The 25,159-nt window shown below is 36.5% G+C and overlaps 1 protein-coding gene across 6 annotated transcripts in view; it reads left to right on the forward strand.

Moving 5' to 3' along the window:
• Window positions 1-1,280: 1,280 nt before the first annotated feature.
• LOC147001924 (uncharacterized) overlaps window positions 1,281-25,159 on the forward strand; it is a 72,237-nt gene continuing 48,358 nt past the window's right edge. For 3 of the 6 annotated variants that reach the window (XR_015044692.1, XR_015044695.1, XM_085828809.1), the window contains exons 1-3: window positions 1,281-1,489; window positions 16,290-16,403; window positions 17,237-17,315. Coding sequence is in view for 1 of the 6 variants with exons in the window: in XM_085828809.1 (XP_085684935.1) it covers window positions 16,314-16,403; window positions 17,237-17,315 (169 nt within the window). In the remaining 5 variants the exon portion in view is untranslated. Of the gene's footprint in view, window positions 1,490-16,289; window positions 16,404-17,236; window positions 17,316-17,405; window positions 17,422-25,159 lie in introns of those variants that run through there. The other 3 variants (XR_015044693.1, XR_015044694.1, XR_015044696.1) reach the window with 3 other exon arrangements.

A 25,159-nucleotide genomic window follows, 5' to 3' on the forward strand; every position in this document is an offset into this window, starting at 1 on the left:
TGACTTACTCTGAAATGCTATAGATATGCATTCATATATCCTGTGACTACAGATAAAGAAGTTTTTATTATAGAGAAAAAAGTAAAAGTTTCAATTTTATTACAATGCCATACAATAAATAAACCAATTCACATGTCTTTCTATTATGCCTTCACTGTAGAAGCAAGAAAACAATTATAAAATGTCATCAAGATTGAAGAGCCAGATGCATTACTCAGTTGGAAGGTCTGCTGCTTATAGACAACAGAAATATCTCTAGTTTTCTAATTGAGCATTTAGAAAAATTTATCTAGAATCATCCTTTAAACTGTGATTTTAGTAGTAAAGTTTAATGATGATTGAGGAGTTTTTTGTTATTTTGATTAATATTAGTATCTGAAATATGCTTTAAATAGTGTTTAAAATAAGATATATGAAACCATGTAAAATTGTTATTTTAAGGAATAGGGTTTATATTGGAAATTACTCTAATGGTTTACTAGTATGTATGTGTGTGTATATATATATATATATATATATATATGTGTATATATATATATATGTATACATATATATATATGTATACATATATATATATATATATGCAATAACAACTAATGAAGAAAATAGGCAATGAATTTAGAAGAAAAGTGTATATAGAAATGTTTGGAAGGAGGAATGGGAAAGGAGAGATGATATAATTATATTATCATAAATTATAAATAAAAAAGAATGAAATTTGGATCTCTACCATATACATATTTTTGGAGTAAATGTGGTTGCCTATAATTTGTTATCTGATCCCTATCATTTCAGTGATCAGATGACAAAGACAGAACTCTAGAGAAATCTAGCAATCTATGGTATCCTGGTTCTTTTGAGAAACCAGGTCTCAGTGAATACAGTGGAAGATAATCAAGGGAAGACAAGAGAAACCTGAGTGCTTTCTTGTTGACTACTTAGAACATAAAATCATCTGGAAACTGGCCATCTGGGCATGCCTGTGTCGATTATCTTTATTTCATTAATTGAGATGGGATGTGCCCAGTGTGGGTAGAGTCAAACCAAGACCAGGATGCAAACAAAACAAAACAAAACCAAAACCTATCAAAAACCAAACCAAGCCAAACCAAACCAAAAACTGAGTAGCAACAAGTATTCATTAATGAGCCGGTGCTCAGGGCCTTTGATCTCCCTCAGCCTTGGCATCTCTGCCCAGGTGGACTGTACAATTGATCCGTAAGCTTGAGTAAACTCTTTCTGCCCTGAGTTGTTTCCACTGGGGTATTTTATCACAGCAAATGGAACAGAAACTAGGACACTAGTGTTTTCTGAAAAAAGATTAGCTTTATTTTAAAGTTTAATCTAAAATTTCAGTGAAATTTAGAGTTCTTTGGTGCCTGTGTTCAGGTGCCATGTTTAGCACCCAGTTGTGGTCGCTGATGTGAGAAATGGATTGTGGCAAGAAGCAGATTGTGAAAAATCAAACGTGTTTTACTCCTGGAGTAAGGTAAACAACTGCTGAACTTTCATCTTAAAAAATGATGTTAAATTAATATATTGGTGGCATTTTGATCAATTATGTAAAATCTGATGGTTCTAGCCAACTGCTGTTATTTTATCAACATATTAGAAAATGTTGTGGTGTTAAAATGATTTTGAACATAATATTTAAAACATAAAATCCAGCTGGAGAAATAAAAAATCCAGCCTTGCCATGATTATTAGCCACCAATTCAAAGCACTTTTAAGTGTGATCTTCAGTTTACAGATTTAGGTCCCTTCTATATCTCTGCTGTAGTGTTAAAAATGCCTCCATATCAGAATGAAGAAATGTAGGAATGAGTCATAAATCTTCATAGCAAAATTTCATTTTTTGTTTTCTTTACCCAACTCTCTTTCTCTCTCTCTCTCTCTCTCTCTCTCTCTCTCTCTCTCTCTTTCTCTCTCTCTTTCTCTCTCAATTTCTCACTCCCTCCATCATTCCCACCCTCCTCCCCTTGTAAACAATCCTCACAATTTGGTTCATTTGCATATAATCCAATATTCTGATGGTCAACAAAGTGTTGTGGAAGATTCACTTAATCCCTGCTCATGTACAATCAGTATAAAGACAAAAATTTCTATGATTAAAAGTTTTGCCCATGGTTTTGCATATAACACTCTTTCTACTGGGCCTAGGAAAACACCAAAATAATTACTTCCATCTCTATAGATAGAATATGATGTGTGTGTAGAATCAGATTATATATATTCAATGTATAGATTCCATAGTTTGCACAAAATAATTAATGTTCATTTTAATTGTTATCAAAGAGTCTAGAGCAGAATAAAGTGACTTCAGCACGTTATTCATAATTATACTGTGTTAACATGTAGGAGATTATAATTATTTCTTTACCTGATTGGTTTTAATATTTATTCCAGTTTTTCTTTATGTTTATGTTTTTTGAACTGGGCTTTTGGCATTCAATATGAAAGTGCTTCTCCAGATACAATATTAATTTAAATTGCCTGTCCTAGAAGTTTTATAATTGAATAACTTTCTTTTGTCATTGACTGGTGTCTTGACCATTTCAAATAAGTTTAATTAACATAAATTTAGTTTTCTTTTTATTAATGTATCATTGCATCCCTTCTCTCCAGCCCCTCCCAAATGACCTCGCTCCATCTCCTTCCATATTCTTTGAACCCCTAAATCATTTTCCTCTGTTTCTTTGATTAGTATTGTTGGTCAAGCATAAATATATGCATAAATACATAAATAGAACCTTTTGAGTGTTGCTTTTGTGTATGTAATTTCAATGATGACCATTTTGCATTAAATAATTTATTAGGAGTCTCATCATGGAAAGAGGTGAATTCCCTTTCTCCAAGCCATATAGAATTGGTTGTAGGTCTTTGTTCCAGGGTGGAACATTGAAATTTTTTGTCAGTGCCTTAGCATGTCTGTTGATATGTCTGTTATTCAGGTCTTGTTTAGGTGGCTATACTCTTAAGTTTTCAAGGTGTAACTCCTTATCATTTCTAAGAGACATAATATATAACAGAATTCCTGGTCCCCTTCTTCCACCATGTATCCTTTGTGTATCTATCTCCTTTGTGTATCTATCTCCTTTGTGTATCTATCTCAAATTCTTTTTATAATCTTTTATTTTTGTTCAATATCTGAATCATGACTTATTTCTATGTATGCTATATTCATATATTTTCTCTTGAAAAATATTTTTGTTTGCTAATTCTCATCTTTTTATGGCTCCCATCTACTTGTCTATAATATACTATTTTCAAACATCTTGGTAATTATCTATGGATCATAATAATACTTATATTTATTCATTTTTATCTCTGTAAAGAAATTTCCACTTTTTTTAATCGTTTCTTTTTTTCTTAGTCCTGTTTATGGTTCTATCGGTGTTTATTTATTCATCCAGATTTATTCTGTCCTTATTCTGTAACCAAGGAAATGTATCTCTAATGGTATAATTTAGTTCTGTAATTCCTTCTTACATTTGCAACAATTTCCATTTTGCTTTTATTTTATATGGCTTATTATTTTTTTGCTAGATATTGTTTTTATAGTCCTCCATGGTGCATGTGTGATGCTATGTTTGGTGGTATTTACTTTTCTATTGAATTCTCTTTATCCTTTGCACACATCTTACTTGTTTACTTTTTCTTCCTTTGTTCAAGCCTGCTCACATATATTTATACTGGGATCTTTGTTATCTGGTGCAAATATACCTTTCACTCAATAAGAGCTACTGCTTACTTCACTGACACTTGGTGTGTGTGTGTGTGTGTGTGTGTGTGTGTGTGCTGGGGATTAGTGAGAAGAACTGAGATGAACATTATCTCAATTGAACACTCAGAGTTCTTTCAAATCTGATTAGTTTCCTGATTGTATACCCCAGTCCATCCAGACTGTGAAGGATGCTCAGTCTACAGTGCTGTGGCGTTTTCTTTTATGTTAATTTCCTCAAGCAGAACTTACTCCTTGTCTATGACCTTTCAAACTGGGAACAGATGGAATGAGTTTCACTTGGTGTTCTGGGATATGGAGTAGACATGCATGGATAAACCTCCACTTTTTCTTGGGAAAGAAAATACCTGTAAGCATCAAGGTCGCTGGTTTGCTAATTGATGTCTTTTGGCTCTTACCTTCACATAGGGAGGTATGTAAATTTCTAGTCTTGTTCACTAGAGAAGGAATAAATCACTCTAACAATATGACTTAGTACAGGAAGCCCAAGTTGTACAGGTAAAGCCCTATGCCATCCTATTGAGGTTGTATCCATTCTTTGATTAATAATAAAAATATATTTGGTCCTAAATGATGCTTTTTTGACACTTTTCTAAAGTTCAGAGAATAGTCAAAGAATAAAAGTTGTTACATGCTGGCAACTTCATAGCCTCCTTTAAATCTTCTTTGGTAGTAATGTCTTGAAGACTATGATGCCTTTCTATGCCTCTTTTCTCAGTGAAGAGCTTACAGTGATATACAAATACTTTACCCATACAGTCTTTCATCATGTCCTGTTTCATTCATTATTATTTGTATTTTCAATTCCAATTGGTGGATAGAAGATGATACTTTTTATGTACCTTTATACAAATATCCTACTTATGTATAATGGGAAAAATGGAAGAAACAGGTCACTATACAAAACTTTAATATTCTATTTCAATTTATTTGATATTTAGTACTTTTCAGCATGTGGCTGTGCTTCTTTTATCTTATGAAGGCAGCGGTTGATTTTGATTGGATATTGAATATAATTTTTCATTTTATTAATTGGTGTGTTTGGGGTATTCTAACATTTATTCTATACTACCAAATGCTCCCAGATACTACAAATTATGAAGACACTTAATTGTCAAGATATTTATAAAGTCATTTTAGTGTTGTTTCCTAATCCTTATGAGAATTTTCATGCCATGAGATTCAGATTACAAAAATGTTTCTTGTTTTAATACTTGTGTGCAAGCTTGTCTTGGCCCCACTTTCTTTTATTTCAACCAAATCATGCTTGCTTACACAAAGTGGGAGGACTCATTTCAAAAAGACCTTTTTGAACTGTACATTAGTATTCTGAGATGCTGAAATAAGCCGAGGATCAAAGACTGTGTTAAATAATTGACAAGCAATAGCCAGAGAATAAATAACACTCTAATTAGACACTCCTGGAAGGCTTAATTGTGTGACTCACCAAGGAATCCTATTACCTCAAAGGTAACTTATTAATGTTAATTATGATTTATTTTTATGTATCAGCAGGGATTCTAATAACAACACAGTCACACTAAACAAATAGGACACAGGAAGAAAAGTAAGACAAATAGACTACAGTGTGTGGTCACCTTTGTTTGACCTCCTGAATTTGGGGACATCCATTTGGGATGCTGGTTTTAACATTAGTCTTGCAGAACACAAAGGTATTGTCCTTAGGTGCAAAAGAGCTTTGACTTCTAATAATTTTCCAGTGTAATTTTGAATAAGATAAGTATGAAGGCACTACGGGGTTCTAAAATTTTCAGCATTAGGGGAGAAAATTTAGGAGAAGCAAATCACCTACAATGTTACTGTATATTTCCAGAGTGCCTGGATCAAGAATATGAAGCTAATATAAATAATTTAATCACAGAGACCTCTAAGCAAGCTTGTTAGCAATCAAGGCCACATAAGGGCCTAAAAGGGAGAAAATTACCTTTTGTGTTCAGGCATTGCTGTTTGAAGTATGAATATAAACTAGGTGAATGGGTAACTGGCTGCATAATATGTTGTGTTTTCTGGCAGAGCTTCAGGCTTTCTTGTCTGAGACAGGTACACTGGTTACTTTGTTCTCTAGACAGGCCGATGTCCACTTCGGGGAAGGATCCATGCATTCCTTTCTTCCCTTAGAGAAAGTTCTCTTTCTCTCAGTTCATCTCTTCAACTATAAACAATGACAGCAAAGCCCACTGACTATTGCCTCTGTTTCCACCTCATTCATTGGGCTTCTGCTTGACATCCTGGACTGGTTCAGTACAGTTTATTATTCCAATTCTTGGTCTCAGTTGCCCAAAGCAAAACCCAACCAAAAATTTAATAATATATCCTGTTTTCGTAGTATTCCATTGCTTAAAATAGTTATCTTTCTCACTGCTATATTGCTGCAGCACAATATGTTTTGGTGAATGATAAAAGAAATTACCACAAGGAACCTATGCTTACTTTTATGTAAAAGTGACATATTTTGTTGTTGTTGTTGCTTTTTTGTTTGTTTGTTTGCTTGAAACCATTTCTCTAATGGTGCTATGAGAAACAATTATATTTGGTGAGTAAAATATCTTGTTGAATTCTGAAAACTCTCTAGGCTCCAGTTTATGTTTTAGAACCTGAGAAGAACTGTGTAGTGCTTGAGTCAATTACATTTCAAATTACAACAGTGTGCTAAAACTGTGTCACCTTTATCTTCTTGCCTTATTTTAGTATCTGTTTTAGAATGTAGATTTTTTAAAAGAAAAATCTATTGATGTAAAGCAACTCAAAAATAAAGAAACATATACTAGTTCAATATTTATATACTATTTTATTTTTCAATTTAAATACTATTATTCAAATGATTTTCTCAAATTCCAGACAACTATTAACAATAATATTTTTCAAACACAAAAAGTGTACTGTAATAATAAAACAGTCTCTATATTCAGAGTTTTCTATGCTATATATTTTTTTTTCTGTCTAGTTTCCAGTGTATGACTTATTAACACTTCTGCCTAGCAATTCTTAAGCCTATCTCTCTGTGGAACTCCCCAATGGCTGATATTCATTAGAAATACAATGTCTAAAACCAGAAACTGTATTAACAATAATTTTGGTGTTTTAATTTAATTCAGTAATCATTCTTCTTCAGAAAGAGCAAATTAAAAATTACTCTGCTTTAAGTTTATTTCTGTATTTGTGAGGTTTCTCTGGAGTAGCAGAACCAGCTAGAAAGGTTATTAGATTGGCTCCCACAATTGGTATCTGGGTAGTCTCAGATCAGTGGTCTGCATCCTTAAGAGACAAACAACCACTTGTTGCTCAGGGAAAGATTCTTAAAGCTTTGGAAGAAGAACTGATGACAAAATCACACAAAAATCATTTTGTAGCATTCCGACAGGAAATATGCTTAATATAGCCATAAAAAATAAGCACTAAGCAACACCCTATAAAATAGCCTTTAAGTGGTGTTTGAGATGTTCAGTTTATGAAAAACAAAGTAATACTAAAGAACTGTGCTAGGATGGAGGATGGGAAGAGAGCATGAACTGAATACAATCTAGTGTCCTCAACCAAGAAAAAGATCACTTAAGAACATGTAACCAAGAAGTGGGATATCATTTGAGGTGTAAATGAAGGGAATGAATAGTATTAATAAAAGAAAAAAGCCTAAAAGACAGAGAATACACAAAAATAAAATAAAAATAAATGTCCCAGGAGGAAGATGGAATATTCCCTAATGAAGCCCATTTTTGGCTCCTGTTTTGGTAGTTTACAGCATTCCAAAAGAATAGCAGATGCTCAGCAAATGTCAACAGCTAGATAATATTTCAACCTCAAAAGGACCACTTGATTTGGTCCAAATCCAAGTTCACATTAATTTTAACTCAAACATTTCATTTTGCACAGACAAATGTGGGGTAATATTCCACAAAATGAGTGAAAATATAATAACGTTTGTTTAAAAGTGAAAAACAAAAGAACATATCCACAACTAGACTGAAACAAAGTCAGTGAAAGGTTTAATGAAAAGTACTATGTCAATTTTAATAACTGGTCATTACATTATTGTTATATTAAACATTAACCTGAGAACAAGTTTGGAGAAGCTTAGAGTTCTCTTGTTTTTCATTTATATGGAAGTTGAAAATTCTGTCTTAGTACAGAACTTTTAATGTCTTTTTTCAAATGAGCAATGTACTAAAAAGTGGTTAAAGCTTAGCTAACAGATTCTCTTTTTTTTTATGTCTACAACACGGATATGGTTAGTGTCTCGATTTTTCAAACCATAGCACCGCTCACTGTCACTCTGTGACTTGGTATAAGATCAATATGTTGGGAACTCTTTTATTTCTCCTGTGTACTTACCCAGCCATTAAATTAACTTTCCTAGTGGCAAGATTATTACTGCCTTGTTCTCTGAACCATCAGTTTACCAAGAGATGCTCTTTATTTTGAGAACCAAACATTACAACAAATTCACAAATTTGGCTCTTCAAATGAAATGAATAAACATGAACCCCAAGAGTGAATAGACTACAGATCCCAAAGTGCATTTAATCATTAATTCCCTTCAGTTCTTCTTTGTATAGTCTCAGCTTATATTATTAGGACATTAATTTTCAAAATCTGTTAATTCTTCTTCTTGTGAAAAATTTAACAAATTACCATGAATCACCATGTTGTTGAAATTTTGTGGCACCCTCTCAAAAAGAAGTTGATTTGTTATTTTCTTCATACTAATCTGTTAGCTAAATAAACGATTTGATTTTCTTTATTCAGTACTTCTGATTACAAAGATCAACTAATGAGAATCTTGTCCTCATAGCATCTCTGCTCCTGTAGACAGAAAATTGGAATACTCAAGATCTATATAAGATGCATGGCTTTATTGTGAAACTTGTCTTGGGTCACTAAGGATTTTTATAGACTGACTTTATTAATGAAAACCTTTTCTTCTGGTCCTTATCTAGTAAGAATTGCAGGTGTTTTCATCATAGGTAAATTAGATTCTATTCTAACTATTTGTAATTATAATTTCTTTTTGTCATAACATGACTTTTAAACCAAACTAAACTTGACAATACTTAAAAAAAGAACAGTCTGTGAAATTATTTTTCATAGCAATCCTGAAAATCAGTAGTTTCCTGATCCTTTCACTAGTTCCTATAAAATGTTGCTAATAATAATGACAGTTAAGTGTCAGAGTTCTGTGAAGAGCACAGCTTAAATGATCATTTTTAAAAAACGTGATGTGGGCTCATGCTGAAGCATAAAAATGAACTAGATTTTTCTCATTTAATTTTAAAACTAAATAATTCTTGCTGTAAGTTCATGGCTATTTTACCTTCCAAATTCCTAGTGGAGATTGAGTAGATACATTTCAGATATTTTGAACATCCCCTCAAGAATCAGACCAGGGATGGACACAGAACTTTGTAAAGAGCCACACAGAGAATACTTAGGCAATGTACCTGGGACTCACCAGCCTCTGACTCTCACACTACCTAGCCACTTTTGGTATGATTGATTTTGCAAGGTTTTTGGTGACCTGTGTTTATTCTTTAATTCTTTTTGTTTGTTTCTTTGTTTGTTTGTTTTTCCAGACAGCCCTGGCTGTTCTGGAACTCACTTTGTATACCAGGCTAGCCTGGAACTCAGAAATTTGCCTGCCTCTGCCTCCTGAGTGCTGGGATTAAAGGCCTGTGCCACCATGCCTGGCTTATTCTTTAATTTTTATACTCTTTTGACAGAGGACCTTTTTCATTCTTCTATAAAATGAATTGAATAAAATAAAACATTCTATAAAATGAATTATAACATACACTCACTATAAATGCTTGGCAAATACTAATTTAAAATAAAGATACAGATGTTTTATCACTTATTATTTAAAATAAAATTATTTCAAAACCTACAAAGATGGCTTCTTGGATTTGGGTTTTGGTTGATGTTTGAGGAAAGCCATGCCAGAAAGAGGAAGCAGTTGGTGGCATGTTCTATGGTGAGACTATGCTGTGTGGTAGGGCAGCATTGTATAGGGATGGGGTTCACAATAAAAGGAAATATGTTTCTTCAGTTGGACATTAGTATTACTGAACATGTTTTTAATTGTCACAATTTGATAGAGGCAAATGCTATTGCTTATCTACTATTAATGGAGAAGGGGTATAGTACAAAGTATTGTAAAATACACAAAAAAATGATATGACCCAACAGTTAATCAGTGATAAGATTGAGAAATAACAACTACAGATAAAATCCAAGATGGAATCACCATTATACTGAAGAAAGAACTTTCTGTAGGTTTTCTTCCTCTTCAAACAATGTAAAATGATTTTATTACATATATTATTATTAATTTTTTTCCTCTTATTTTTCCATTGCCTACAATGGTCTCATGGAAATGGCAATCTTTGCCTTTAAATCTGGAGTAGAAGCAGGATTCTGTGTGGAAATCTTCCAGGGACTTGATATTCTGAGTTTTTTTTTCTCAATGCCTAATCTTGAAAAGTCTGAAAAGACTCATTAACAGCCTCAAGGCTAAGAAGGATGGATAGTTTATTCTACTTTAGTTCCTTGATTTTTGTTCTTTCTTTGAATGTGTGATTCTACTCCAAGACTGTAAGACAAAAGGATAAATATTGGCATAATCCAAGGAAAGATTGAGAAGACAAAGTAAGAAGCAAAATGTAAGTGCAAAGCTAGAAGTCACTGTAACAGTGAACTTATGTAGTGTGGGCAAGTGCAACTGAAATTAGGGTTCTTAGTTGAAAGTGTGAGACATTATGAATTTACAGAATTATTGATCAGACAGGCTTAAGATATAAAAGTGCAATGGGCCTATGGTGTTCTCAGATGGACAACCATAGAACTGTGAAGGCTGCACCAGGGTTTGGCTGAAGATACCAGGAGTTTGTAAATCACAAGCTAGTTTACTAATGGTTAATTTTCCTTTTCTTATACTGTCTTGCTTCTAAGCTAACACAGTACAGACTAAATAATGACTCTCCTGCAAGATAACTAGCCAAAACTCAGGTCACATTTATCCCTAGACCATGAGTAATTAACAAGCTCATAGATGCCTACTAGAATATGATGACAGCTAGATTTATTTTTACCACTAACAGCTACTTTTATGCATTCAATACTGAAACAATTAGTTGTTAATATTTAGGTTATAGAATAACATTGTTTTTTTTTCATCCGTGAGCTTTCACACTGCTCTCACATAATAGTATGTGTTTGTTGATATGTTGCTGTCTGATACCACATACCACAAAATTTGTCAGGACACATTCTGTTTAAAAATTATACAACAATTTATTAATCATAGTTTTTCCAGTAATGAAATCATTTTATGTATGAACTAAAACATGAAGTATGGCTTAGGTTAATGTATTTATAACTTTATGGCAAATCCAATTAATTGTTATTAATTGGAATAACTTATTGGCTTCATTTTACTTCCAGCTTCTGAATTTTCATTCTTTGATTATTTTTCCTGTGGTGGGGAAAGCTTTATAATTCAGTAAAGTTTTAACATTTTTGGTAAAACATATAAGTCCTAAAAGGAAGATGGATCTAGCTTAAAACATCAAGCAAGTGACCCAAAACTTATCATTGTCCTTGTCTGTTTCATTGTCGCTAAAGCAATGGCTTTCCTTGGCCTTTACTCAGTAATATGTAAAAGACTCTTTTAAAGTGAGAGAAGAAAAAGGAAAGATAAGCTTTTGCTTCTCAGAGATCCTAGTAAGTTACCTAGAGATAAATTATTAATCAGCTTCTCTTGTTGATAGTACATGATCAGTTTATTGATATTCTCTATGCCTGTGGATAAAACCAAGAGGGTAGAGGAGACTGAATAATGTCAGTAGTATTACAATAGCTCTCAGTTTCTGCTTCTTCACTTGAGAATTTTAGTACAGTACAGAGCTGTTTCTGTAATTGCAGCACAGAAACATCCAGGGAAGATAGTTTCACATGTTTGTCTCTGTACCCCCTGGCAAATAACATGCACACGATCAAATCACTAATAACTCTTTGAGGTGGTCTCTAACTAGAGAGCATTTGTTAAGAAAATAGTGTATAATTCATTCCCTTATAAGCAACAACAAAAGCTATGAAGGAAATTTAACAGGTTGCAGTTTCTCATTAAATGTTGGTATTTCCAGATTTAGTTATGACAGTCTTTTAATTGCTTTCATACAGATTTTATGATTTGGGATAGAAGTAGTTATTATCAACTGCTTTTCACAGCAATGAAGGACAGTGAGAAGTCCCTTGTCTAAAAACTATTAAGATTATTGATGCAGGGGCCTAGCAAACACAGAAGTGGATGCTCACAGTCAGCTATTGGATGGATCACAGGGCTCCCAATGGAGGAGCTAGATAAAGTAACCAAGGAGCTAAAGGGATCTGCAACCCTATAGGTGGAACAACAATATGAACTACCCAGTACGCCTCAGAGCTCGTGTCTCTAGCTGCATATGTAGCAGAAGATGGCCTAGTTGGCCATCAGTGGAAAGAGAGGGCATTGGTCGGGCAAACTTTATCTGCCTCAGTACAGGGGAACGCCAGGGCCAAGAAGTGGGAGTGGGTGGGTGGGGGAGTAGGTGGGGGACTTTTGGGATAGCATTGGAAATGTAAATGAAATAAATACCTAATTACAAAAAAGATTATCGAAACCATAGAAGAAAAACAGCTCACTAAGCAGGGCTCCTCTGTAACTACATGGGCTACATATTCAATGCAACACAGTAGAAGATGTCATAATCACTGCAAATGACATGACCACTTAGAGAGATGATTTGTACATGGGAATTTCTGAGCATATGTTTTTAATTATATTCATTTTTACATTAGGCTTCAGTGCCTTCTGAAGGCACTGTTTTGAATGTGTGTGTGTGTGTGTGTGTGTGTATTGTGTGTGCTGTATGTGTATGTGTGTGTACATGTGTTTACATGTGTTTTGTGTATGTCTTTAAGATAAGAAGGATTAAGTATTTGGGAGATAGAAATATAAGCTGAAGAGAGGATACAGGGAAAAATTTATAACGTTAAAACATCTTGAAAAAGCCACAGAGTAAATTACTACTCTTGAAAAGTCCTAAAATACATACATATGCAAAAAACTTTTCCTTATAATGAAGAAACAATAACTCAAATATATAAGTTATACTAACAAATAAAACCCCCAGTTAACTTTTTCTAAGTTATTGGACAAAAGTGTTACATCTACAGACCCTCCAGATCTTGATGGTTAAGTCCCTATTGCTGTGTACATCACATACTTAAATCATATTACCTGATGAAGTCAAGATGGCATGCACCTGAAAGCTTCATCTCAATTGACAAGCTTCCTTCATATTAGTACATAGTACATAGCCCATAGTACACAGTACGCAGTCATAGTCCATAGTCCATAGTCCATAGTCCATAGTACACAGTACACTGTAAATAGTACATAGTACATTGTACATACTATATAGTACCTAGTACATAGTGCATAGTACATAGTATATACTAGAACTACATCCATAGTACTACTTTTATCCTCTAATAGTATGTACAGTACCAGAAGCTACTATGCATACTATTAGAGGAGAAAAGTAATTATTAATATAACACATATGTGAACCTTGTTAGCTATAATAATGTGATGCCTTACAAAAAATGCCCACTGATTCAGTAGTGACACAGATGTTGTATTAGTTAGGGTTTTACTGCTGTGAACAGACACTATGACCAAGGCAAGTCTTATAAAAAAAACATTTAATTGGGGCTGGCTTACAGGTTCAGAGGTTCAGTCCATTATCATCAAGGTGGGAGCATGGCAGTATCCAGGCAAGCATGGCGCAGGAGGAGCTGAGAGTTCTATGTCTTCATCCAAAGGCTGCTAGTGGAAGACTGACTTCCAGGCAACTAGGGTGAGGATCTTATACCCACACCCACAGTGACACACCCATTCCAACCAGGTCACGCCTATTGCAACAAGGCCACACCTTCAGATGGTGCCACTCCCTGGTCCAAGGATATACAAACCATCACATTCCACTCCCTGGTCCCCATAGACTTGTTCAAAAACATGAGTCTATGGGGGCCACACTTAAACATAGCATAATGCAAAATGCATTTAGTCCAACTTTCAAAGTTTTCATAGTCTATAGCAGTCCAAAGTTCAAGGTCTCTTCTAAGATTCATCCAATTTTATTAACTGTAATCTCCAAAGCAAGGCAGGAAACCAGCTGGGCAAACTCCAGACTCTACATCTCCATGGCTGATGTCAAAGTGGTCTTCAGATCTCCACTCCTTTTTCATCTTTGTTGACTGCAACAAACTGCTTTCTCCTGGGCTGGTTCCACTCCCTGTTAGCGGCTTTCCTCAGCATGTGTCCCATGGCTCTGGCATCTTTAACATCTTTGAGTCTCCAAGGCAATTTCAATGTTAAAGCTTCTTGTTTCAGTGTCTGGGATTCCACTTGATCTTTTGGACTCCTCCTAAGGGCTGGCATCACTTTTCCAACTCTGCCCTCTGTAGCACTTTAAGCTCAGGTTGATCCACTCCACTACGGCTGCAGTTCTTGGTGATCACTCCATGATACTGACATCTCCAATACACTGGGTTGTTCCACTCCAACTAGGCTTCACCAATAGCCTCTCATAGGCTCTCTTCAGGGTGCCAAGCCTCAAATCCTTTGCATGACCCCTTCAGTCCTGGGCCATCAACTACAGCTGAGGCTTCACCTTTTCCAATGGCCTTCCCTGGACTCTCACAGTGCTAAGCCTCAGCTTCTCTCCATTATCCCTTCATTCCTTCGCAAGCAGTACCACCTGAGTGACTCTTACACATTACCAAGTCCAGCCGCAGCATGAGGTACAACCTTGGTTATCTCTGAAACACAGCTTCTTTGTGCTCTCAGCAAACAATTTCCAGAAGATTTCACCTCAGTAATGCTGGTCTCTTCTTAATCACTGCTAATTCCTTAGCTCCAGCTAACCAGCATCAATTTTCCCAGTAGTTCCTTCCATTCTTAACTCTAGAGCCAGAGGCACATGGCTGAAGCTGCCGAGTTCTGCTGCTTACAGGAACTAGAACATGATCCCCTTGTCTTATTACATTATCACTAGCTTTATGTTTTCTAAATCCTTCACTGCCTAAGCTTGGCTATCCTGGTTCTTGCTCTGTAGATTGACCTTGAATGTAGAGATCAGCATGCCTGTCTCCTGAGATTAAAGGTGTGTACTACCATGCCTGGATTTAATTTAGCTGGGTAGGATCTTGCCCCAAGGTCCCACTCCCTTAATCTGTTATCTCCTAGAACACAGGAATTTGTTCCATTTCACTCCCTGGTACCCCTTTAATACTCAAACCATATATTTTATATTTTTCCTTTCTAAGCTTGCTATGCTTATTCAAACTTCTCTTCATAAGACTTAACCAGAGAACAAAGTCTCTGCTGGGCTTTTTTGAAACTTCTTTTGTCAATGCAGTTAATCCAAGTCTCTTCACTTCAGCCTCAGGCAAACTTTTCAGACAAGGGCAAAAAGTAGCCACATTCTTCACCAAAATACCACAAAACCAGTCTTTATGCCACATTCTGAAATTCTTCTCCTTTGAAATCTCTTGGGCCAGGTCAACACAGTTCAAATGACTCCCAGCAACTAAGTCTTCCATATTCCTACTAGGATGACCCATTAAGCCCTATTTAAAGCATTCCATTGCTTTCCAAATACAAAGTCCCAAAATCCACATTCTGTCAAATAAAAGCATGGTCAGGCCTATCACAGCAATACCCCACTCCTGGTACCAACTTCTGTCTTAGTTAGGGTTTTACTGCTGTGAACAGACACTATGACCAAGGCAAGTCTTATTAAAAAAACAACATTTAATTGGGGCTGGCTTACAGGTTCAGAGGTTCAGTCCATTATCATCAAGGTGGGAGCATGGCAGTATCCAGGCAAGCATGGCGCAGGAGGAGCTGAGAGTTCTATGTCTTCATCCAAAGGCTGCTAGTGGAAGACTGACTTCCAGGCAACTAGGGTGAGGATCTTATACCCACACCCACAGTGACACACCCATTCCAACCAGGTCACGCCTATTGCAACAAGGCCACACCTTCAGATGGTGCCACTCCCTGGTCCAAGGATATACAAACCATCACAGATGTTATGGGATCAACTAACTCTGATTGTATTTAGTCTTGTTCTAAGAAATGGAAAACATGCCTGAGTTCAAGTATCTGTGGCTACATAGGTCATGGGCCCTATCAGAACAACCTACTAATTTTATTCCATTAAAGGAACATATCAACCAAACAAAGCCTAATAACTTATTAAAGTATTCATATATCAGTTTATCACTCAACCCTCATCTGATATGCTTCTCTTTGTAGTAAATGGTAACTAGCATTAAATACCGTAATTGGTCACTGAACAGAGAAGGAAAGAATTCAGAGTGTTCATCCTTAAGTGGAACATCTATATCATACCTCTTCCATTACAGCACAGAGAGGAGGCAGAAAGATTGTAAATGCCAAAGATGCTGAGTGACTTCCACAAAACAGTGTTTTTCAGACTCAACAAAGCAGATGCACATATGGACTCTCTGTGGCTATGACAGCATGTTCAGAATCTGTACACGCCCAAGCCATTTGAAAACTCAGCATGGAAAGGAAGAAGTGAGTACAAAGTCCTGCCATTAGCAGAAGAGATATTGACATTTGATGGTTTTTGATTACTTGATTGGCATGTGTTCACAGAGACATGCTTGTCAGCATGTAAAAGTTGGCAATTTTTATCATAATCACCACAAAGTTAATTGTGGAAATTTGAATAATAATGCCCCTGATAGGCTCATGTATTTGAATATTTAGAGATTCCTGGTTGGTGGAATGTTTAGGAAGAATTGGTAAGTATAGCTTGTTAGAGAAAGTGGGTAAATGAGGGTAAGCTTTGAGGTTCCAAAATCCCATATCAAATCTAGTGTCTCCCTCTGCATGCTTCCTATAGATTAGGATGTAAGTTCATATCTACTTCTAAAGTGTCATGACTGCTTATCTACTACCATGACATCTGCCAAGGTGAACAGGGACTAACCTTCTGAAACTGAAAGCAAGTCTGCAATGATATGCTTCCTTCTATAAGTGGCCTTATCACACTGTCTTTTCACAGAAATAGATACTATCTGATTTGTGTGTTTTTCTCTGTAGTATAAAATATATTTCTGAATTTTAGCACATTCTTTGCTCTGTCTTATGTTGTTTCTGATAGCTACTTTTGTTGCTGATCAAATTGAATTTCATATCTCCATTAATGTAACATCATTTTAAAGCCCATTCCTTGTCCCATGCTCATTCCTTTCTAATCTGATGAGGGTCTTGTCCTATAGTGAAGAGTATTGCTTCCTATTGTGTTGAGTAAACCTTCCTATTATTTTTTTTCCGGAATTTTATTGGTTTTTTTTTATTGGATATTTTCTTTATTTACATTTCAAATGTTATCCACTTTCCAGGTTTCCCCTCAGAAAGATACCTTCCTCTTATCCCAGTCCCCATCCATTCTTATTGTGATGAGTATCCCTTTATATTGTGGTGAGTATCCCTTCCTATGGTGAAGATACTTCCTATGGTGAAGAGTATGCCTTCCTATTTTGATGAATATCCCTTCCTATTGTTATGAATATCCCTTTATATTGTGGTGAATATCCCTTCCTATGGTAAAGATACTTCCTATGGTGAAGAGTATGCCTTCCTATTTTGATGAATATCCCTTCCTATTGTGATGAATATCCTTTCCTATTGTGAAGAGTATGCCTTCCTATTGTGAAGAGTATTCCTTCCTATTGTGATGAATATCCCTTCCTATTGTGATGAATATCCCTTCCTATTGTGATGAGTATCCCTTCCTGTTGTGGTGAGATTCCCTTCCTATTGTGAAGAGTATCCCTTCCTATTGTGATGAATATCCCTTCCTATTGTGAAGAGTATCCCTTCCTATTGTGATGAATATCCCTTCCTATTGTGATGAGTATCCCTTCCTATTGTGATGAGTATCTCTTCCTATTGTGAAGAGTATCCCTTCCTATTGTGATGAATATCCCTTCCTATTGTGATGAGTATCCCTTCCTATTGTGATGAATATCCCTTCCTATTGTGATGAGTATCCCTTCCTATTGTGATGAATATCCCTTCCCATTGTGATGAATATCCCTTCCTATTTTGATGAATATCCCTTCCTATTGTGATGAATATCCCTTCCTATTGTGAAGAGTATCCCTTCCTATTGTGATGAATATCCCTTCCTATTGTGATGAGTATCCCTTCCTATTGTGATGAGTATCCCTTCCTGTTGTGGTGAGATTCCCTTCCTATTGTGAAGAGCATCCCTTCCTATTTTGATGAACATCCCTTCCTATTTTGATGAACATCCCTTCCTACTGTGATGAATATCTTTTCCTATTCTGATGAAAATTCCTTCCAAGAACTTTTAATTCATCAAGTGCTGATAATGAATGTTAAAGAGGTTTCTATTATTTAGATTATGCACATGGCTGCTAGAAAAACTTTGCTTGTATGGATATGATTTTTACTTTTTTGGGGAGAATATTTCAGAGAGGAATGATCAAACTATATGGCAATCCCATTTCTAAATGTTAAAGAGTCTTATATGATTTCCAGAGTTACTGTATCACTGAACGTTTTTACTAAGATGTGCAGAAGACTGTATTTGTACATACTCAGAAAACAGACTGTGAGTCGGTTCTTGGTTTTTGAAGAATACTTTTTTTTATATAATTTATTTTTTTATTAGTTATTTTCCTCGTTTACATTTTCCATCCAATAGCTGACTGTGATCATCCACTTCTGTGTTTTCTAGGCCCCGGTATAGTCTCACAACAGACAGCTCTATCTGGGTCCTTTCAGCAAAATCTTGCTAGTGTATGCAATGGCGTCAGCGTTTGGAAGCTGATTATGGGATGGATCCCTGCATCCCTATAGGGTTGCAGATCCCTTTAGCTCCTTGGTTACTTTATCTAGCTCCTCCATTGGGGGCCCTATGATCCATCCAATAGCTGACTGTGATCATCCACTTCTGTGTTTTCTAGGCGCCAGTATAGTCTCACAAGAGACAGCTATATCTGGGTCCTTTCAGCAAAATCTTGCTAGTGTATGCAATGGCGTCAGCGTTTGGAAGCTGATTATGGGATGGATCCCTGCATATGGCAATCACTAGATGGTCCATCCTTTCGTCACAGTTCCAAATTTTGTCTCTGTAACTCCTTCCATGGGTGTTTTGTTCCCATTTCTAAGAGGGGGCAAAGTATCTACACTTTGGTCTTCGTTCTTTTTGAATTTCATGCGTTTAGCAAATTGTATCTTATATGTTGGGTATCCTAAGTTTCTGGGCTAATATCCACTTATCAGTGAGTACATATTGTGCGAGTTCCTTTGTGATTAGGTTACCTCACTCAGGATGATGCCCTCCAGGTCCATTCATTTGCCTAGGAATTTCATAAATTCATTTTTTTAATAGCTGAGTAGTACTCCATTACTTTTTAAGTTGCCCCCTGGCACTGAGGAAACTCTCAGCTGGAACTGGCCAGGGAACAGAAGACAATGCCTCAAAGCAGAGACCCAAGTATCAGGATGTTTTAACCAACTAAAATCGTCCAGAAGTTGGAATGTTTAAGCCTAAGCCAACAAAGTGCATATGTCAGAGGGCCCACCTCTTGAAATTCTTGGGTTTTTCATGAGCTCATCATGATGCCTTATGCAAGCCCTAAAGGTCTGATGAAAGACGAGGATATATTTTTTAATTACTTTGTGATGACTTAAAGTCCATGATTTCAGAGCAAGCAACAATTTTCAAGTCTAAAAATGATTTCAAACGGTCTCCAAATAATACTATGATTATTGACTGTGACCTTCCTTATTACAAATATTTTATGGCATGAGTTAGAGGCAAAACAGTAATAATAGGTTCTTCAAAAACAAAAACAAAAAGCACAGGAAACAACTCATGATATTTTAATTATCTATTTAGTATAGTATTTATATGAAATTTTATACAGTCTGTTTTTGCTATATGTATCTGATACTCTTTCTTCACAAATATTAGAGTGGATCCCTCAGAGACATATTAAGAAACAGGAAGTGAAACAAGGAAAGCCAATTTTATTTATTAATAAGCAGGAGGTTGAAAGTAGTGGTTAAAATTGCATTTTTAAAGCTAGCAGTGGATGTAATTTAGTTCATCATACTGGTTTCCTATTTTCAACTTCTCTTTACTGCAGGTAATTGAGAATTAGTCACATTTGTTATTTTTAGCACACCTTGATTTTGATCAGAAATGAAAATGAAACTATAAAAGCATTCCAAGAGAAATTATCAAAATTAATTTAGAATACTTTTTAAAATCAGGACTCCTGAATATTAGAGAACTTGTAAAATAATTTTATAAGTAAAATTATCAGGCAGGATTTGTTAGAGTTCATTATGTATTTTATTTTTGTTTGAATAGCACAGATTAAACCACTGACAGCAAAGAGCTGTCTTCCACACATCCTAAATCAAGTCCATTGTTGTTAAGAACAGGCACATTTGTCGTGTTTGCTTTATTACTAATCCTTGACTTTAATGAAGTGATTTTAGAGGCTCTGAAATATTTTCTGTTCTATCTCTAAAATTAATATAAACTCAAATATCCATCATATGTCTTCTAAATGCATAGTTAAGCTTCTTAGGTTCAACTTGGGGAAAAAAAAACATTAAAGAGGTAATGATTGCTCTTCCTGGGTACTTTCCAAGTGAAAAGTGGGGTTTCCAGAGCTATTCCGTTATAAGAATTTAAATCTATATCCAGGCTGCTCCTTTGAAGGACATTTGAAATCTGAATTATAATACATCAGTCACCCTTGAAAACACAGGCAGTTAATATACAGAAATACAAAATTCCCTAAGCAGTATGTTTGTCCACAGCTCATTTGTAAATGTTTATAGAATCTATTCATGCTTAACTGCAATTTATCCAATCCCTGATAACAAAACAAACCACCCTGTCACATTATACCTCAAGATGTCACTGCTAAATTCAAACTCCTCTCCACACACATGTATCACATTTGATTGCAAATACTTAGAGATGCCAGGGTTTTCATCTCAATAATGAGAAAGAAAGTCACTACATTTTAGAAATCACTATGCCAGTTAATACATACCTATTTAACAAATTACTGTTTCCTCTGTTAAATTGATCTGCCAACCTCCCAAGAAATTTAGCACATCTACCCACCATAATTTATTCATACAATACCACAGAGATTGCACTTATCACTTTAAATACACACTTGTACTTAAAATAATTGCAAAGCTCTCCTATCAGCTCTGCAATATTTTTTTTTCTTGCCTTTTGTGCAAATCAATTATGTAACAACTTTCTATCACTGGAGGAAAGAATTGACTAAATTAAGAAGTAATATCTACTGCAAGTAAGCTTTCATAGGAATATGCAAATGAATTGCCAGTGTATTTGGCGAACACCTCAATGCTAATATTTTGTTTATTCTACTTTTGAATCTTTATTTCGGGACTAAAAAAATACCTTTTATCTTTTTTTATTAGATATTTTCTTCATTTACATTTCAATGCTATCCCAAAAGTCCCCTATACCCTCCCTCCACCCTGCTCCCCTACCCACTCACTCCCACTTCTTGGCCCTGGCGTTCCCCTGTACTGGGGCATAGAAAGTTTGCTAGACCAAGCAATGATGGCTGACTAGGCCATCTTCTGCTACATATACAGCTAGAGACACGAGCTCTAACAGTACCTTTTATCTTTTAATCGCACATTGTTAGGTACTTCAGACTGCCAGAGTCATAGTGAATGTGCCCATCATTAGGAAGTTCCAGAGACCTGGGATGGAGGAGTTCCCCCAGGAGTCAGTGCAGGGGATCTCTGCCTGAAAGAGTAACAGTGGGGAGATGGAGCCTGTAGAGGCCACACCCGGTAGCCAGGCAGGACTCCCAGTGGAGGGATGAGGACATTAATCCACCCACAAAACTTTTGAGCCCAAATCTGTTCTGTCTAAAAGAAATTTAGGGACAAAGATAGAGCAAAGACTGAGGGAATGGCCACCCAATCATCTGCCGAACTTGAGGCCCACATCATGAGCAAGCACCAATCCCTGACAGTATTAATGATATTCTTGTGATATTTGCAGACAGGAACCTAGAATAACTCTGAGAGGCTTCACCCAGCTGACTGAGACAGATGCAGATACCCACAGCCAAACATTGCATGAAAAACCAGGGAATCTTGTTGAAGAGACAGGGGAAGGATTGGAGGCCCTTAAGGGAATAGGAACTCCACAGAAAGACCAACAGAGGGATCTCACTTGGAACTTTAGGAGCTCCCAGAGACTGAGCCACCAACGAAAGAGTATAAAGAGGCTGTAATAAGGTCCCAGTACTTGTGCAGCTTAGTCTCCGTGTGGGTCTCCCAACAACTGTAGCAGGGGCTGTCCTGGTCCTATATCTGTTGCCTGTCTGAGGAATCTATTTCCCAATAGGGCTGCTTTGTCTGTCCCCAGTGGCAAAGTTTGCACATAACCATGCTGAGACTTGATGTTCCAGGGTGAAAGGATACCCAGGGGTAGGGAAGCACCTCTCAGAGGAGAAGTGGAAGGGTTTGGGAGGAAGGACTTTTTGGGGTAACAAGAGGGGGGATGCGATTGGAAAATTGGGATGGAAAAAAAACACAACAGTGGTTAAAAAAATAAATTAAACAAACAAAATTAGAGCAGGTCCATGATCCCAAGCACCTAGGGGTTTGAGGCAAAAGGACTGGAAATTTGAGACCAATCTAGGCTCATAGTGAAGTGTTATCTGACCAGCCCTCCCTAGTTATGCAGAAAAATTTCACTCTCTGAATAAAAAGTAGTTCATTTAGATAAGAAAATTAGAAAAGAATCTGATTATACAAATAACTTAAAATTTCGAAGTTAATGACGATTTTCAGAGGTTAACCCGTATATCTAGTGTGATAAAGAAGTTTATTCTGACTGGTGTGAGGTGGAATCTCAGGGTTGTTTTGATTTGCATTTCCCTGATGATTAAGAATGTTGAACACTCCTCCATTGTTGGTGGGATTGCAAGCTTGTACAACCACTCTGGAAATCAGTCTGGCGGTTCCTCAGAAAATTGGACATAGTACTACCGGAGGATCCAGCAATACCTCTCCTGGGCATATATCCAGAAGATGTCCCAACCGGTAAAAAGGACACATGTTCCACTATGTTCATAGCAGCCCTATTTATAATAGCCAGAAGCTGGAAAGAACCCAGATGTCCCTCAACAGAGGAATGGATACAGAAATTATGGTACATTTACACAATGGAGTACTACTCAGCTATTAAAAAGAATGAATTTATGAAATTCCTAGCCAAATGGATGGACCTGGAGGGCATCATCTTGAGTGAAGTAACACAATCACAAAAGAACTCACACAATATGTATTCACTGATAAGTGGATATTAGCCCAAAACTTAGGATACCCAAGATTTAAGATACAATTTGCTAAACGCATGAAACTCAAGAAGAATGAAGACCAAAGTGTGGACACTGTGCACCTTCTCAGAATTGGGAACAAAACACCCAGGGAAGGAGTTACAGAGACAAAGTTCGTAGCGGTGATGAAAGGATGGACCATTTAGAGACTGCCGTACCCAGGGATCCATCCCATAATCAACTTCTAAACGCTGACACCATTGCATACACTAGCAAGATTTTGCTGAAAGGACCCAAATATAGCTGTCTCTTGTGAGACGATGCTGGGGCCTAGCAAACACAGGAGTGGATGTTCACAGTCAGCTATTGGATGTATCACAGGGCTCCCAATGGAGAAGCTAGAGTAAGTACCCAAGGAGCTAAAGGGATCTGCAACCCTATTGTTGGAACAACATGATGTACTAACTAGAACCCCGGAGCTCTTGTCTCTAGCTGCATATGTATTGAAAGATGGCCTAGTCAGCCATCAATGGAAAGAGAGGCCCATTGGACTTGCAAACTTTATATGCCCCAATATAGGGGAATGCCAGGGCCAAAAGAATGGGAATGGGTGGATAGGGAAGTGGGGGGGCGCTATGGGGGACTTTTGGGATAGCATTGGAAACGTAATTGAGGAAAATATGTAATAAAAATATTAAAAAAAAAAAAAAGAACCAGGGGAATGCCAGGACCAAGAAGTGGGAGTGGGTGGGTAGGGGAGTGGGAGGGGGGTCTGGGGGACTTTGGGGATAGCATTTGAAATGTAAATGAAGAAAATACCTAATTAAAAAAAATAAATTGGAAAAAAAAAAAAAGAATGTTGAACATTTTTTCAGGTGTTTCTCTGCCATTCGGTATTCCTCAGGTGAGAATTCTTTGTTCAGTTCTGAGCCCCATTTTTTAATGGGGTTATTTGACTTTCTGGAGTCCACCTTCTTGAGTTCTTTATATATATTGGATATTAATCCCTTATCTGATTTAGGATAGGTGAAGATCCTTTCCCAATCTGTTGGTGGTTTTTTTGTCTTATTGATGGTGTCTTTAGCCTTGCAGAAGCTTTGTAGTTTCATGAGGTCCCACTTGTCAATTCTCGATCTTACAGCACAAGCCATTGCTGTTCTATTCAAGAATTTTTCCCCTGTGCCCATATCTTCAAGGCTTTTCCCCACTTTCTCCTCTATAAGTTTCAGTGTCTCTGGTTTTATGTGAAGTTCCTTGATCCACTTAGACTTGACCTTAGTACAAGGGATAGGAATGGATCGATTCGCATTCTTCTACATGTTAACAACCAGTTGTGCCAGCACCATTTGTTGAAAATGCTGTCTTTCTTCCACTGGATGTTTTTAGCTCCCTTGTCGAAGATCAAGTGACCTTAGGTGTGTGGGTTCATTTCCACCTCACACCAGTCAGAATGGCTAAGATCAAAAATTCAGGTGACAGCAGATGCTGGCGAGGATGTGGAGAAAGAGGAACACTCCTCCATTGTTGGTGGGATTGCAAGCTTGTACAACCACTCTGGAAATCAGTCTGGCGGTTCCTCAGAAAAATTGGACATAGTACTACCGGAGGATCCAGCAATACCTCTCCTGGGCATATATCCAGAAGATGTCCCAACCGGTAAAAAGGACACATGCTCCACTATGTTCATAGCAGCCCTATTTATAATAGCCAGAAGCTGGAAAGAACCCAGATGTCCCTCAACAGAGGAATGGATACAGAAATTATGGTACATTTACACAATGGAGTACTACTCAGCTATTAAAAAGAATGAATTTATGAAATTCCTAGCCAAATGGATGGACCTGGAGGGCATCATCTTGAGTGAAGTAACACAATCACAAAAGAACTCACACAATATGTATTCACTGATAAGTGGATATTAGCCCAAAACTT

Source organism: Mus caroli, unplaced genomic scaffold (genome assembly GCF_978045245.1).
Source record: "Mus caroli unplaced genomic scaffold, Mus_caroli_1 scaffold_12, whole genome shotgun sequence".
Taxonomy (NCBI): domain Eukaryota; kingdom Metazoa; phylum Chordata; class Mammalia; order Rodentia; family Muridae; genus Mus; species Mus caroli.